The sequence below is a fragment of the Mus pahari genome, chromosome 7 (genome assembly GCF_900095145.1).
Source record: "Mus pahari chromosome 7, PAHARI_EIJ_v1.1, whole genome shotgun sequence".
Taxonomy (NCBI): domain Eukaryota; kingdom Metazoa; phylum Chordata; class Mammalia; order Rodentia; family Muridae; genus Mus; species Mus pahari.
Genome location: NC_034596.1, coordinates 106,056,754 through 106,069,847, shown reverse-complemented (window position 1 = coordinate 106,069,847; position 13,094 = coordinate 106,056,754). Strand labels below are relative to the sequence as shown.

The window sequence follows — 13,094 nt, the reverse complement described above, 5'->3', positions numbered from 1 at the left end:
TCCGGCACGCACATCCTGTAGCTTACCACTGCCCGGAACTCCAGCTCCAGGAGGAACCAAGGCCTCTGGTCTCCACAGGCACCCACACATATGTCCACATACACCCACACAGACACATAAATAGGCATAATTAAAAATAATAGGTGGCTGAGCAGTGGTGGTACATGTCTTTATTCCCAGCACTCGGGAGGCAGAGGTAGGTGGATCTCTGAGATCCAGGTCAGGCCAGCCTGGTCTACAGATCCAGTTCTAGGGGATCCATACACAGAAAAACGCAAACACATTTTTAAGGTGAAAGCAAGAAGAGCAGAAGTTGTTCAAGATCACCCTCAGCTACAGAAGTGTGAGGCCAGCCCAGGTTACAGAAGACCTTGACTTTAGAGGTGGCTCAGCAGTTAAGAGAACCAGCTGCTCTTCCAGAGATCCTGAGTTTAATCTCCAGCAACCACATGGTGGATCACAACCATCTATAATGGAATCTGATGCCCTCTCTGACATGCAGGTGTACATGCAGATAGAGCACTCATATACATAAGTCTTTTTTAAAATCCTGTTTTTTTTAAAAAGAGTCCACACTCAGCTCAAAATAATGCTAACACAAAATACATGATTATCAAATTATCAAACAGGCACTAAAAATATTATTCACCTCTTAGAGTAGAAAGACAGTAAATGATACAGGATATAAAGGGAAAATGAACGAACATAGAGCTTCCTCTTGACACTTTTATCCTAAAATAAGGGAAAGAATTCAAGGAGAGACCTGGCTCCTCCTTGTTTGATCGGCAGGCTCGAAGTCACAGACAGTACCAGGCGCAAATGTCAACAGACTTGAACAAAGACAGACGGGGATCTTTGAAGGCTAAGCCCACCCTTCTCCCAAGAGGTCAGAACAAAGCTTGGGCTGAAGAAAGGGCTTTGCTGGTAAAGTGCCTAGCACAGGCATGAGGACCTGTGTCCTTGTGGGTCCCCCAAACCCATGAGCTCCAGATTCACTGAGTTACAAAGTTACAAAGACAGCCCTCGGCCTCCACAGCCACCCGTCTAACTAACAAGTACATGGGCCGCCACAGACAGCAAACAACTCAGGAATAGAACCCACACCACCACCCACTGGATGGAACTGGAGTGCCTGCGTCTCTCCCTCACCAACTGTTCATAGTCACAAGACCCTTTCTGGAATCACAAAGATTACACAGAACAAGAGATAAAGTAGACTTTGAAGAAAAAACAATAAATACAGCCAGGCATGGATCTCTGTGAGTTCTAGGCCAGCCACAGCTACATAGGGAAGTCCTGACTCAGACAAACATTTAAGAAGGAGACTCTTGCCTGTATAGCCCTGAAAGAGAGGAATCTGTTACAGGCACTGGCCAGGGTTTTACTCCTGTCCTGCATCCCCGTGGCCACCCAGGCTGTGTGGGTGGAAAGGATGTCTGCTCTGCAGCTGGCATTGCTACGAACCAGGGCCCCAAATGCACCTCCGCTAAAGTCTACCTTTTGCTCTGTCAAAAAAAGAATTCTCAAAATGAAATTCATAAACCTCAGAAGGAAGGAAGGAAAGAAGCACAGGGCCAATTTCTACATCTAAACTGAAAATCTAAATGATTTCATCAGTCCGTTGATAGCTTCACAGCACGCAGCACATCTACTAAACAGACGAATTCACTGAGGATGAGTGGGGAACAGTTGCAGGACACCCATGCGGAGACTCTAGGACAGCACCACCTGTTGACAAAGCCAGGCCAGCACCAGCTACGGCTTGTCCAACAGTCTTGTGGGAGCATATTTGGGAACAGGGACACATGTGGAATCTTCTGGAAATACCTTGTATTCCTGAGCTTTGACACCGAGCCACCTTGCACCTTCCCCTCGATCTCCTCTGCAGCATGGACACTGAGCTCAAGGGACACTTTCAACTGGGACATCTTGACTGCCAAGTTCACAGCAGGGAGGGTCTTAAATCTTTCTGTTGGATTTCGTGAAAACTCCACAAATGCTCTGTTCCATAAAATATGAATTAAAGCATGAAATAATAATAATATACAATAAGTAATAAGACATTAGTTTCTCTGAAGGTTAGGAAAAAATTCTCACCGCATACTTCTTAAAATGCTAGCAACTCTTCCTTCTAATCAATCAGTAGAAATATTGATTGGTTTAAGACAGATGATCTGCTGAGGCACCTAACTTACAATTACAAGTCAGGGAAGCCAGGCCTCACGCTTGCACAGCACAGTGCACAAGTGACAGCAAGTGCACAGGCAAGTGTCGGCCAAGGAATCCTAGTGGTCACAATTCCAGCACAGCGCAGGTATCCTGCTTCTAAACTATTAGAGGCTGAGACTGTGACACAGAACACCACCGAACACACAGCACAGTGGCTTTGCCAAGACCCTTGAAGACAACTCCTAGGTTAGTAAGTAGCAATGACATCACCCTGCCCCTGCCTACTGCCCAGGGGCCCCTGTGCCCGCATGCCTCTGCCTCACACAGCTGCTACAGAGTGGGGACGAGGAGCAGACTCATTAATTACTCTCTGATTCTTGTTTTATATCTCTAACTGATCCTGGAAGAACCAAAAAGAATGTAGTTGCTTTCTTCTGAAATATTAATGTGATGTTTCTTTCCATTGTGAGTCAAAAGCCAAAATTATAAGGCCCTGGGTTCAGCTGCAATTACGAAGGAGTCCCCGGGTTCTAAGCCAGGGACTCCCTCGTAATCGCCGCTGACCCAAAGGCAACTACTTACTTTGCACCATCAAATACAATGGATTTGACTTGACCACACTGTCTAAAGAGAGACTGCAGTTGCTTGTAGTAAAGAAATCCGTAGGGAGGGATGTGTTTCAGCTGGAAGGGAACACAGGCATGTCAATGTCACTGCTGTCACTGTCACTGCCGTCAGTGAGGACCCGACTGCCCCAACATCCAGGAGCAGAGGCAACCGTCCTCACTCCCAAGCACAGCCCATAGGGATATACCACAGACTGGGCCCATTCATGCACCTGACAACCACATGACAAAATTATAAATGTTTTAACAAAAATGCATGAAATGAAGGCTAGTTTTCTCCTTTTTAAAACAGTTCAACAGTCGATTGCAGGGTTTTTTGCCTTCATTTTGTTACTTTAAAATAATCATGTTAACTGCAGCTTCCTAAGACATCAATCACCCTCTGATAAAGAGTGGCAAGAAAGGAGTTAGGGGACATGGACTGGTCACCTCTGAGGCTGTGGTCCCCAGGGCAGCAGTCTCAGTGCCAGCTGCTTCAGAGCACTCTCTGCACTCTGGGGCCCAGCAGAGCAAGCTTGCAGCGTCACTGCGTCCAAGCTCTGACCCGCCCGCCCCAAGAGTGAAGTGGCTCCCAGCTGTGGTGGCAGCAAGGGTAGGGGCACTGCCTGGACCTAGTCTAAGCTCAGCCACGGAAGCCACGGAAGCTCCGGCACAAGCGTGCTGCGATGCTGGCAAAGCCTTCACTTTAAAGGGTTAATGTGAAGCTCACAGAAAAATACACTGTACAATAATGTTCGGCTCCTCCCAGACGTTCCAAAGCAAAACTAGCTACGATTTAGTTTGTATGACGCATGGTCAGTCACGTGTCAAGTGACCAGGCTGACTGGGGCCGAGAAGTGTGCCTGCGTAGGCTCCTGTGGGGCCTGTCCACTGCACACAGCTGAAGGACAGACAGCAGGAAGAGTGCAGACGAAGCTAATCAAGAGCTTTCTCTAGAGAGAGAAGTAACAGAGCCCACAGTCCTGGAGCACCAGGAGCCTGTGGCAGGCAGCCTTAAGTGGAAACTCCTCCTCCCCCATGCCCCGCCCACCCTGGCGCACACTGCATCCCTGCACCCATCTTGCCTGCTGAGCTCTTCAAAGACCTGACTGGAAATGGTCCAGAGTCTGTGGCTCTGTCCTTGTCAATCTTCAGACTCTCCACAGTTGCAAAGCAGTGTAAGGACACCCCAGACTAAGACGAGCAGTGACTGAGGACCTACTTCATGCCAGGAGCTAACTTTACCAACTGCTTCCACTGCCCTAAATCAACCAAGGCCTCTAATGAAAGCCCGATGCTCAAGTATGTAATTCCAGTTGTCACGTGTTACTGCTGGGGCATAAACAAATGGCCCCTATGAGTTCAGCAGTCAGTGCCCATGGCTTATGGTCAGATCTCTTCCCCTATTCCCACCTAATTCACACTGCTTACATGTTCTCCCTAGGTCATGCACTCTAGTGCAGACTTTGAGGGCTTCAAATCTGAACTTAATATTCTCTAAGTCGTTATGTTGGGCGTCAGGCAGGGGGATCACTGTTACTTACAACAGTAAGCTGCCAACCAGTAACATTTTATTTTGTGTGTCATTACATTGTCAATCAACAACTTAGTCTCCAGGGCCTTAAATCCTTGGACGAGACAATGTTCAAGGCAGCACTCAACCTGAATATACAAACTCTGTAGAATGAGGTCTATAAAGATGAAGATGCTGTAGGAAGGCAGCAGTCTCTTAAAGGTTAAGCAGCAGTGCGCACTTGGAGAAATCCACACAGCGCTCATTCGAACACTAATGACCCTCGGCACTACCCACACTAGAGGCAGTCCTTTTGGACACCACATTCACACTATTCTCTTGGGACAGCTTCCTATGTATCACCTACCACGACTGTCGTCACCTACCACAACTGTTGTCTTGGGGTCTTTGCCGGCCAGTTCCCTCACTGCCATCTCCTCGTCTGGCTGCCCAAAAGTGAAGTAGTTTGGATAAAAAGCGCCTGCCAGCACAACCTGGAAAAGAAGCACGTGCCGAAGTCTCTTCCCGCTGCGCTCTCTCGCCATCCCAGAGCACGAACCACACCTCTCACATCCCGTGGCTCCCCATGACGGCCATCTTTCCCGGATCTCTTCTTCAGAATAGCTACAATGCTTCTGAGGACAGAGCCAACGTGGACACAACAGTGCACTAAGCTGTTCTCACCCTCACCCAACCTCAGCCCCGACAGGCCATGTGTAGACATCAGTCCAGTGGGGACTCTCCAGGCGGACAGCAAGCTGGCACCTAACGCTCACATCTAAAAGGCACTCTGCCAAACCCTTTCTTAAGAATCTGCCTTACAGAACACACCCACAGAAGACTCCCCATGGCCACATGTCAATTTCCCATCCACAAAAGAACGCTATTCCCACCACGTCTGGTTTGCAGGTGTCCACCTCAAACCCTGTTCTGTATGCATGTGGTAATTTGAATGAGAATGGCCTCCATAGGCTCATATATTTGAATATTTGGTCCCAGTTGGTAGAACTGTTTGGGAAGAATTTGGAGGTGTGGACTCATTGGAGGAGTGTTGCACTATGGGTAGACTTTAGGTTTTAAAAGGCCCACCATGTCATTTACTCTCTCTGCCTCTTGCTTATGAATCAGATATAAGCTCCCAGCTACTGCTCAAGCACCAGGCCTACAGATCTTCCTGCTTCCATGCTCCTAACCCTGATGGCCATGGACTCACTCAACCTCTGATTGTAAGCCCTCCACAGACTCTTCCTTCTGTGAGCTGCCTTGGTCCTGGTGTTTCTGACAGTAACTCAGACACGGCAACGGCAACCCTACTCTGCAGGTCTGTAACAGAAGCACTGTTCATGTGCAGGACACACTTCTATAAAGTTCCTGGAAGGTTTCACCCCATAGCTAGTCACCTGCTTCATGACCCAAAGTTAAAGGGGCCTGCTCTGCACACGCAGTGACAGTAGGGCACATGTAGTCTCTGGACTTTACAGCAAAAGGCCCTAACACTGGCCATGGTGACAACACAAGCTCACTGAGGAAAAGCAGGGTGAGATCCTCACACCACCAAAGGGAGTGTGAACAAAGAGGGATCCTGATTTCAAACACGTAGAACCACTATGGTGTCCAGATTTCAGCCGGCACCAACAGCAGAGAGAACAAATGAAGTCACCACAACCCGAATGAGAACTTGATGGCAACTGGTGTGGTGGCACGCGCTAGCACTCAGAAGGTAGAGGCAGGAAGGGCTCCGTTAATTCAAGGCTAGCCTGGTCTACGTGGTGAGTTCCTGGCCATCCAAGGTTACATAGTAAGACTATCTCAGAAAGAAAGCAAGGACAAAAGAAAGAAAGGAAAGAAGGAAGGAAGGAAGATGAATAAATAAATCACTAAAAGGAAGGCCCAGCACACCTGCAAGATGAAGCGCTGCTTATATGGATATTCTTGATCCAAGACGGGATGGTGAGGACCCACAAACATGTTGAACTGTGAGATTCTATTCTTCAATTCTTCATATAATTCAGCCACCTACAGGGCACATGGAAATCTGAAGCATAGACATCACTCCAAGGAGTAAAACCAAATGCACACAACAGGGAAGGTTGGATGGACACCCCACTGGTTAACCATCACAGCCACCAGGAGTCACCTTATTCAACACTAATAAGGAACGAGAGACACAAGGGGACAACAGAGCAGCAGATGGCAGGTCACGCCCCCATCCTCAGCTTATGTGCATGATCCAAACTACAATCTCAACTCGCGTCTTTCAAACTTCCTTCTGTCCTCTACACCTTCCACTGTGAGCAAGTTCTGGCTTCGTGTTTAGAGACATGGCGTGTGCAAACAGTGATGCATACCTATAATCCCAATGTAGGAAGATGAGGCAGGGGATCTCAGATGAGCCCATCCTGACCACACGGCTCAAGGCCAGCGTGGTTCACACTGTAAAATCTTGTCTCGAGAAACAAGGTATGTTACAGAGCTCCCCTCAGTGAAAAGAATAAATGCCAAGTGAAAATAAACTCTTTTGATCCCTGCATAGCAGCACATCCCTATGATCTGAGCAGCTGGGAGGGGGAGGGGGGATGAGGAGGAGCTCAAGGCCAGCCTCAACTACACAGAGTTTAAGGCCAGCCAGTGTTACATGAGGGGTTCTCTCAACATGTTTTCATACAAAGTGTCTGTTTTTAAATATATATATATATATGATGGAGAGATGGCTCTGTGGTTAAGAACATTGTCTTTAACTCCACTTCTAGGGGATATGGCACCTTCACACATACATACATGCAGGCAAACCACTAAAGAGCAACACACACATATATGAATACATATATATGAAAATAAATAATTTTAAGTCATCACAAAAGTATCCAAACAAAAATTTAAAAGCAAAAAATATACAATAACAGAAGGGGAAATACTATGATAAAGTGAAAGGGGTATAACTCAATAAGACATATTAACATACAAGTGTGTGCTTAATATGTCCACAACCCTAAGCTAAATCACTAGTGTGTGAGTGTGCAGGCTCGCACACACATGGAAATCTATAACCATTTGTAGCTCTAGTTCCGGAAAATCCAACTGATGGATAATGAAAGTGTGGTATATTTACAAGGTAGAATATTATTCAATGGGATATAATTCAGCTGCTAAGAAAAATGAAATTTTCATGTAAATAGATGGAGCTAGATACTATCATCCAAAATGAGGTAACTTATACCCAGAAGGACAAATATTGAACGCTTCCACTTAAATGTGGACATTAGCTTTTAAGCTTTAGATATGTGAGTTCATCTAGAATATCCAGAGGTTAGGTAGCCTGTAAAGGCTAGGAGGGAGGACAGGATCTTCCAAAGAAGGGGAAATAGAGCGCAGCGTTATAAATGAATAGGGGAACTAGAATAGGAAGATATCAAAGGAGAGAGAGGAAGGCAGAGTGAAGGAGGCAATCTCCAGTCTAGACGCTCCTCCTATATAAGGGAAATTTAAATTGAGTTGCCATATAACAAGAGAGACAACACCCTGACCAAGCAGCATATGCTAACAAGTCAAGTCCCCAATACCGGAAATGGGTTACATTGTGTTGAATTGTTGGGCAAAGTGGTCCTACAGACCTCCCCCCAAGAACACCACAGACTGCTGCTAAGGCTATTGGTTACCCTTCCCGTCCTGATGCTGAGGCCCTGTTACTGACAAGTGAGCCTCTCTCTCTCTCACTCAGTGACACAGAGGGTGTGGGAGGAACCATCTCCTTTATGGTGGGCTTTGCCAACCCCCTCTGGGAGATGGGACCCACACCTGAGACCAGACAGGCCCAGGGGAAAACCTACCACTATTGTTCTGCTAAAAGAAGGCAGCAATAAAACAACTCCTAAGGACATATTGCTATACCAATACACAGTGCTGTGCTGAGCCCCCATCAGAGATGCTTCCTCTTGCAGTAGATGGGGATTAACACAGAGACCCACAGCTGGACCACGTGCAGACAGTGAGAGACCTGGGGGCACACAGTCGAAAGTGGGCTGTCTTTATCAGGCCACTCCTTCTGTGAGGCCTGTGTGGAAGACGAGGTTGAAAGACTGTAAGAGCCAAGTGTGGTGGATGACTCTAAGAAAACAGCGTCTCCCAGACACACAGAACTGAGGCACATAAGTCAGTGGAACAGCACACATATGACCTGCTCAAAATTCCTGCACAGTGAAGGAAATGTGGACAGAGTCCCACCCCTAACCAAGGAACTATTTGCACCTGAGACCTTCTGGGAGAGGGGAATCTGTTTTCTAGGAGAAGGGAATCTGTTTTCTCCAAAGGATTGACACTGACACTGGGTGTGTCAATCACACTCCACGATGGGCCACAGACACAGGAGTAGTTCATAACACAAAACAAGACTCCAAAGCTGGGCATGGAGGCGCATACTTTTAATTCTAGCACATAAGAGGCAGAGGCAGGTAGCTTCTGTGAGTTCAAGGCCAGCCTGGTCTATAAAGCAAGTTCCTGGCTGGCCAGGGTTATACAGAAAGGCCCTGTCTCAAAACAAACAAACAAACAAACAAAAAACACAGAGTCCATGTCTCTATAGGAGCAGAACAAACAGAATTAATATCTATCATCTATTTGTCTGTTCATTCATCTGTCTAGCTGTCTGTCTGTCTCAGATTTATTAAAATGTGGTGCTGCTAATCCAGCAATGGTTGCCTACAAAGAACAATTCAGTAGTTATTTAATCCACAGAGCTGGATGTCTCAGCGGTCTTCAGTAGAAGCAGTCTCTAATGCCTGCCGGTGCAGGACTGAACCTGCCAGCGAGAGCAGCAACAGCAGGCAAAGAGAAAAGCCTCCTCCTTTCACGTTTTTACATCGGCTGCCAGCAGATGCCGGGGCCTAGAGTAGAGGTACATCTTCCCATCTCAAAAAATATAGATTAAAGTTTATCTTCTTACCTCAAAGATGCAGATTAGAAGTGGGTGTTCCTACTTCAAATGATTTACTTAGGAAAAAAATTCTTCACATTTGTCCCCGGCCATTTGGGTTTTAGTTAATTCCAGCTGTAGTCAAGGTGACAACCAAGAACAGCCATCACACAGCTCAAGTCAGATTTTGGCACTAAGTTAAATTAGACTATAGCTGTAGAGACTAACACACACTACACATGTGCACACACAACACAAACACACACAAGCCTCAGGCCAGCCTCACTATGAATCTTCCGCAAACACCTGGAGAAAACACTAGAATCTGAACTCAGGAACTGCGAAGCTTCATCAAGGAGTGAATCAGAAGCACAAAGCCCATAGGTGCCGACTTAGGTTAGCCAGTTAATAATGAAAGGACCATGCTTATCTTGAAAAAATACTAAAAGAAAGTTGCCAAGATTACACTTGTTCATCATAAAATGACATTTGGGAAGAGACTTATGGAATTAAGCCATTGCCGCACTGCAAGGCCCTCCTACTCGCACTGGGAATCAGCAGAGATTTGCCCCTGCACCCTGTGTCCTGCTGCTACTTAATGACCTTTGCTGCTGCTGCTGCTGCTGCTGTTGTTGTTGTTGTTTTGAGTGAGACAGGGTTTCTCTGTGTAGCCCTGGCTGACCTGAAACTCACCCTGTAGACCAGGCTGGCCTCGACTCAGATTCATCTGCCTCTGCCTCCCGACTGCTGGGATTGAAGGTGTGTGTGCCACCACCCACTGGCCTGCTTAATAACCATTTTTAAGTCAGTTCGTTTTTGTCAACGAAGTTGAAAAATTTATAGCTTACCTCTCTGATTCTCTTTATTTGAATGTAATTTAGCCGTCCCCAGTCAAGTTCATCCTTTAAACATATAAACGTACAATATCCAACGTGAGGCCAGAGAGTCAGAGGTTAATCTGCTACTATAACACATGTCTCGTCTAGAACCTCAACAGGGAGGACTCAGCCTGTGTAATAGTGAACAGTACACACGAGTGATCACACAGAGGGCATCCTCCATAGGAGCTTCCAATATCACACTAGATCCAAACTACAAGCATACATAGGGACAACTCTTCCTGAGTTTATCTGTCCCCAAAAATCTAAGACAGAATGACCAGTCTGGAGAAAGACTTGTCACATTGTAGCCCCTGGGAAGATAATAAATACGGTGGAGCGTTTTTAAAAGGTAGCTCACACACTTGTTGGTAAAGATGCACTGAGGCACAGCAAGGCTATATCCACAGACATGCCTACCGAAGGTCTTTGGAACCTAACTAGTTTAGAAGACAAGGCCTTATCTGAAAAAGAGAAGCAATACAGGCTACTGGATTAGGTTCCTGTTAAGCCTGTTATCTAAACTCAGAGAAAGGAGCAAGGGCTACAGTGTCATTAATTCTGAGCCAACTTGTTTAGCCCAAAGCCAACAGGCCCGACAGCAGTGTGAGGCAGAGAACACCACGCTGCTAGCTGACAGCTTGCTTCCCACAAGCAGCAGACCAGGTCACTTAGACACCTGCTGCCCCTCCTAGAGGACAGCATGAGCAACTGCCTGCAGTAACCACAGGTCTTAATGTCATCCCAGTGCACAGGCAGTGGCCAAGCTGAGACAGAATTGTAGGGACTATGACTAACCTTGGGATGCCGCAGCTCTCCTCGCTGTCTGCAAGCCTGCCAGGCCTGAAACAACAAGATCCCAGTTTCAAAATAACTCACTAGCTAATTGAATTTAATTCCAAAGTCAACACATGGCTAAATACAGAAAACTTACACATTTAGTGTTTTTAATCAGCCTCGGGAAATGCCTCAGACACCCACCGCTCCCTCTGCAGTTGCTGCTCTGTGAGAGCCACCAGAAGCCCTTGCCCACACCACGAGAAGACACCTCTAACCACTTGTAGCCGGGTGTGAGAACATACTGGTGCTTTGGGTGGCACCTCGCCTCCACCTCTCCAGAGGGTAGACACTCACCCTGAACGCCTCCACGAGTGCCAGGCAGTCACTCCTGCTGCTACCTGAGAAGTGTACTTTGTTCCTGCAAACACATTGATAAAGTGTCACCTAGTGCCATGAGGAAGGTAACCCCAAGGGGAAAATGTTAAATACCTATATCCATCCAGATGCTGCCGAAAAGGCATCGTGAAAAAATTCTTCAGGGAAAGAGCTGCCGCTAAAGACAGAAAACAGAGCATGAAGCCCGCCAGCTCATGCCAGCACATGCTGCCCACAGCTGTCCCCACAGCTATCCCACTCACCTATGATGAGACACTCATCCAGGCACCCAAACACATGTCCCAGCACAACGAGTTTACCCAGCTGCTGGCTGACAGGGAGCTGTGCCAGCACGCGTCCCAGGAAGGTCAACTCGCCATCGTGGGGGTTCTCGTCCTCTCTCTGACCACTGACCGCCAGTGCACCAACCTAGGAAGCAAGTTAGTGTCCTTAGCGAGGGCCAGCCACCATAGCCACACTCCACTATCCTTAAGGCAGATGGAGCACCAGCTGCTGGCAAGTGAGGTTCTGAGACAGCTAAGGTCTCCTGCAGAGGCTGGTGGCTCCAGCATGCTCCTGACACTCACTCCTTCTGTGGTTCTAAGAAGCGCATGTCATGTCACAGGGAGATGATATGGAAGGACACTTCCACAGGCCCATCCAGTCCCAAGTTTAACAAACATGGCACACACAGAGCCAACAGGTTCCAGCAGCAGCCTCTCACCGAGCATACCTACACTGACAAAGCACGTCTGCGGGGAAAATGTTAGGACACAGCTGCTCTCAGGGCCAGTGAGGGCAAGTCACAAGAGCAGAGGCTGAGTGGAGTGGGCCAAGGAGATGGGAAGAGTCTCAGGCAATGGTGGGCAGGAGGGTGAGAGGGAGATGGAGGACAAAGCTAGAGAAAGCCAAGCAGCCCGAGTGAGTGAAGCAAGCGCTGGGCGCTTCTCAGGATGGGCCCTAGGGATGGAGAGGCTGGGGGCTTCAGAGACACGGGGGAGGGGGACAGACAGAGCTGAAGGGCAGGCTGCGATGGAGTCACATGCTGAGCTTTGTAACAGCTAAACCACTTTACAGACTAGGAAAGTTAGGCTCCCCCACAAAGTAAAAGCCTTAGCTTTCCCCACTACTAAGTAATTGCACATGCCCCACCTCCTTCAACAGAAGAATGGTGCGCTCAATGTCACTCAGGCTGGGCGGAGACAGGGCGGTGGCCAGCAGAGCTCTCGGTTCACCCATGTCAAGCAACTTCACCTTCAATATTGTGCTTCCCAGCGGACAGCGCTGAAAGAACAGAATTTCAGTACAGAAACGATGCTAAGCCACTTAGCTGTTCACAGGACTTGTGCAAAGGGAAAGAGAAAGAGAAAGAATAGAGATGGAGAACAGCAGGGAGGGACAGGGAGGGAAGAAGATAAGACAGAAGGATGCTGGGGGTGGCAGCACACCCACAATTCCAGCTGGAGGCAGGGGAACACAGGTTCAAGGACAGTGGTGCTGCCAGACCCTGACTGAGAACAGAACAGACAGTGGGGGAGGAGAGGGAAACTGGCATGGCCTAAGGCTGTGTGCTGACATCCCAGTACCTGGGGAACTTAGGGGCAAAAGGATTGTGAGTTTGAAACCAGCATAGGCCATAGCAAGACCCTTTCTCCAAAAAGAGGGGAAGAAGACAAAGCCAAAAGCAGGAAAGCAGGAAGCAAAAAGACATCAGGGAGGTGACGAGGGTAGGAGACATCAGGGAGATGAAGAGGGTAGGAGACATCAGGAAGATGAAGAGGGTAGGAGACATCAGGGAGATGAAGAGGGTAGGAGACATCAGGGAGATGAAGAGGGTAGGAGACATCAGGGAGATGAAGAGGGTA

General features: G+C 47.8%; 1 protein-coding gene across 1 annotated transcript in view; it reads right to left on the bottom strand.

Annotated features, from left to right (window-relative positions):
* Tdrd9 (tudor domain containing 9) overlaps nucleotides 1–13,094 on the bottom strand; it is a 91,210-nt gene that overhangs the window by 30,758 nt on the left and 47,358 nt on the right. Inside the window, exons 15-24 of the mRNA XM_021202190.1 lie at nucleotides 12,382–12,513; nucleotides 11,493–11,658; nucleotides 11,344–11,407; nucleotides 11,209–11,272; nucleotides 10,873–10,917; nucleotides 10,045–10,098; nucleotides 6,187–6,303; nucleotides 4,674–4,781; nucleotides 2,752–2,852; nucleotides 1,828–2,001 (exon numbers count right to left, since the gene is read on the bottom strand). Coding sequence (XP_021057849.1) covers nucleotides 1,828–2,001; nucleotides 2,752–2,852; nucleotides 4,674–4,781; nucleotides 6,187–6,303; nucleotides 10,045–10,098; nucleotides 10,873–10,917; nucleotides 11,209–11,272; nucleotides 11,344–11,407; nucleotides 11,493–11,658; nucleotides 12,382–12,513 — 1,025 coding nt within the window. The remainder of the gene's footprint in view (nucleotides 1–1,827; nucleotides 2,002–2,751; nucleotides 2,853–4,673; nucleotides 4,782–6,186; nucleotides 6,304–10,044; nucleotides 10,099–10,872; nucleotides 10,918–11,208; nucleotides 11,273–11,343; nucleotides 11,408–11,492; nucleotides 11,659–12,381; nucleotides 12,514–13,094) is intronic.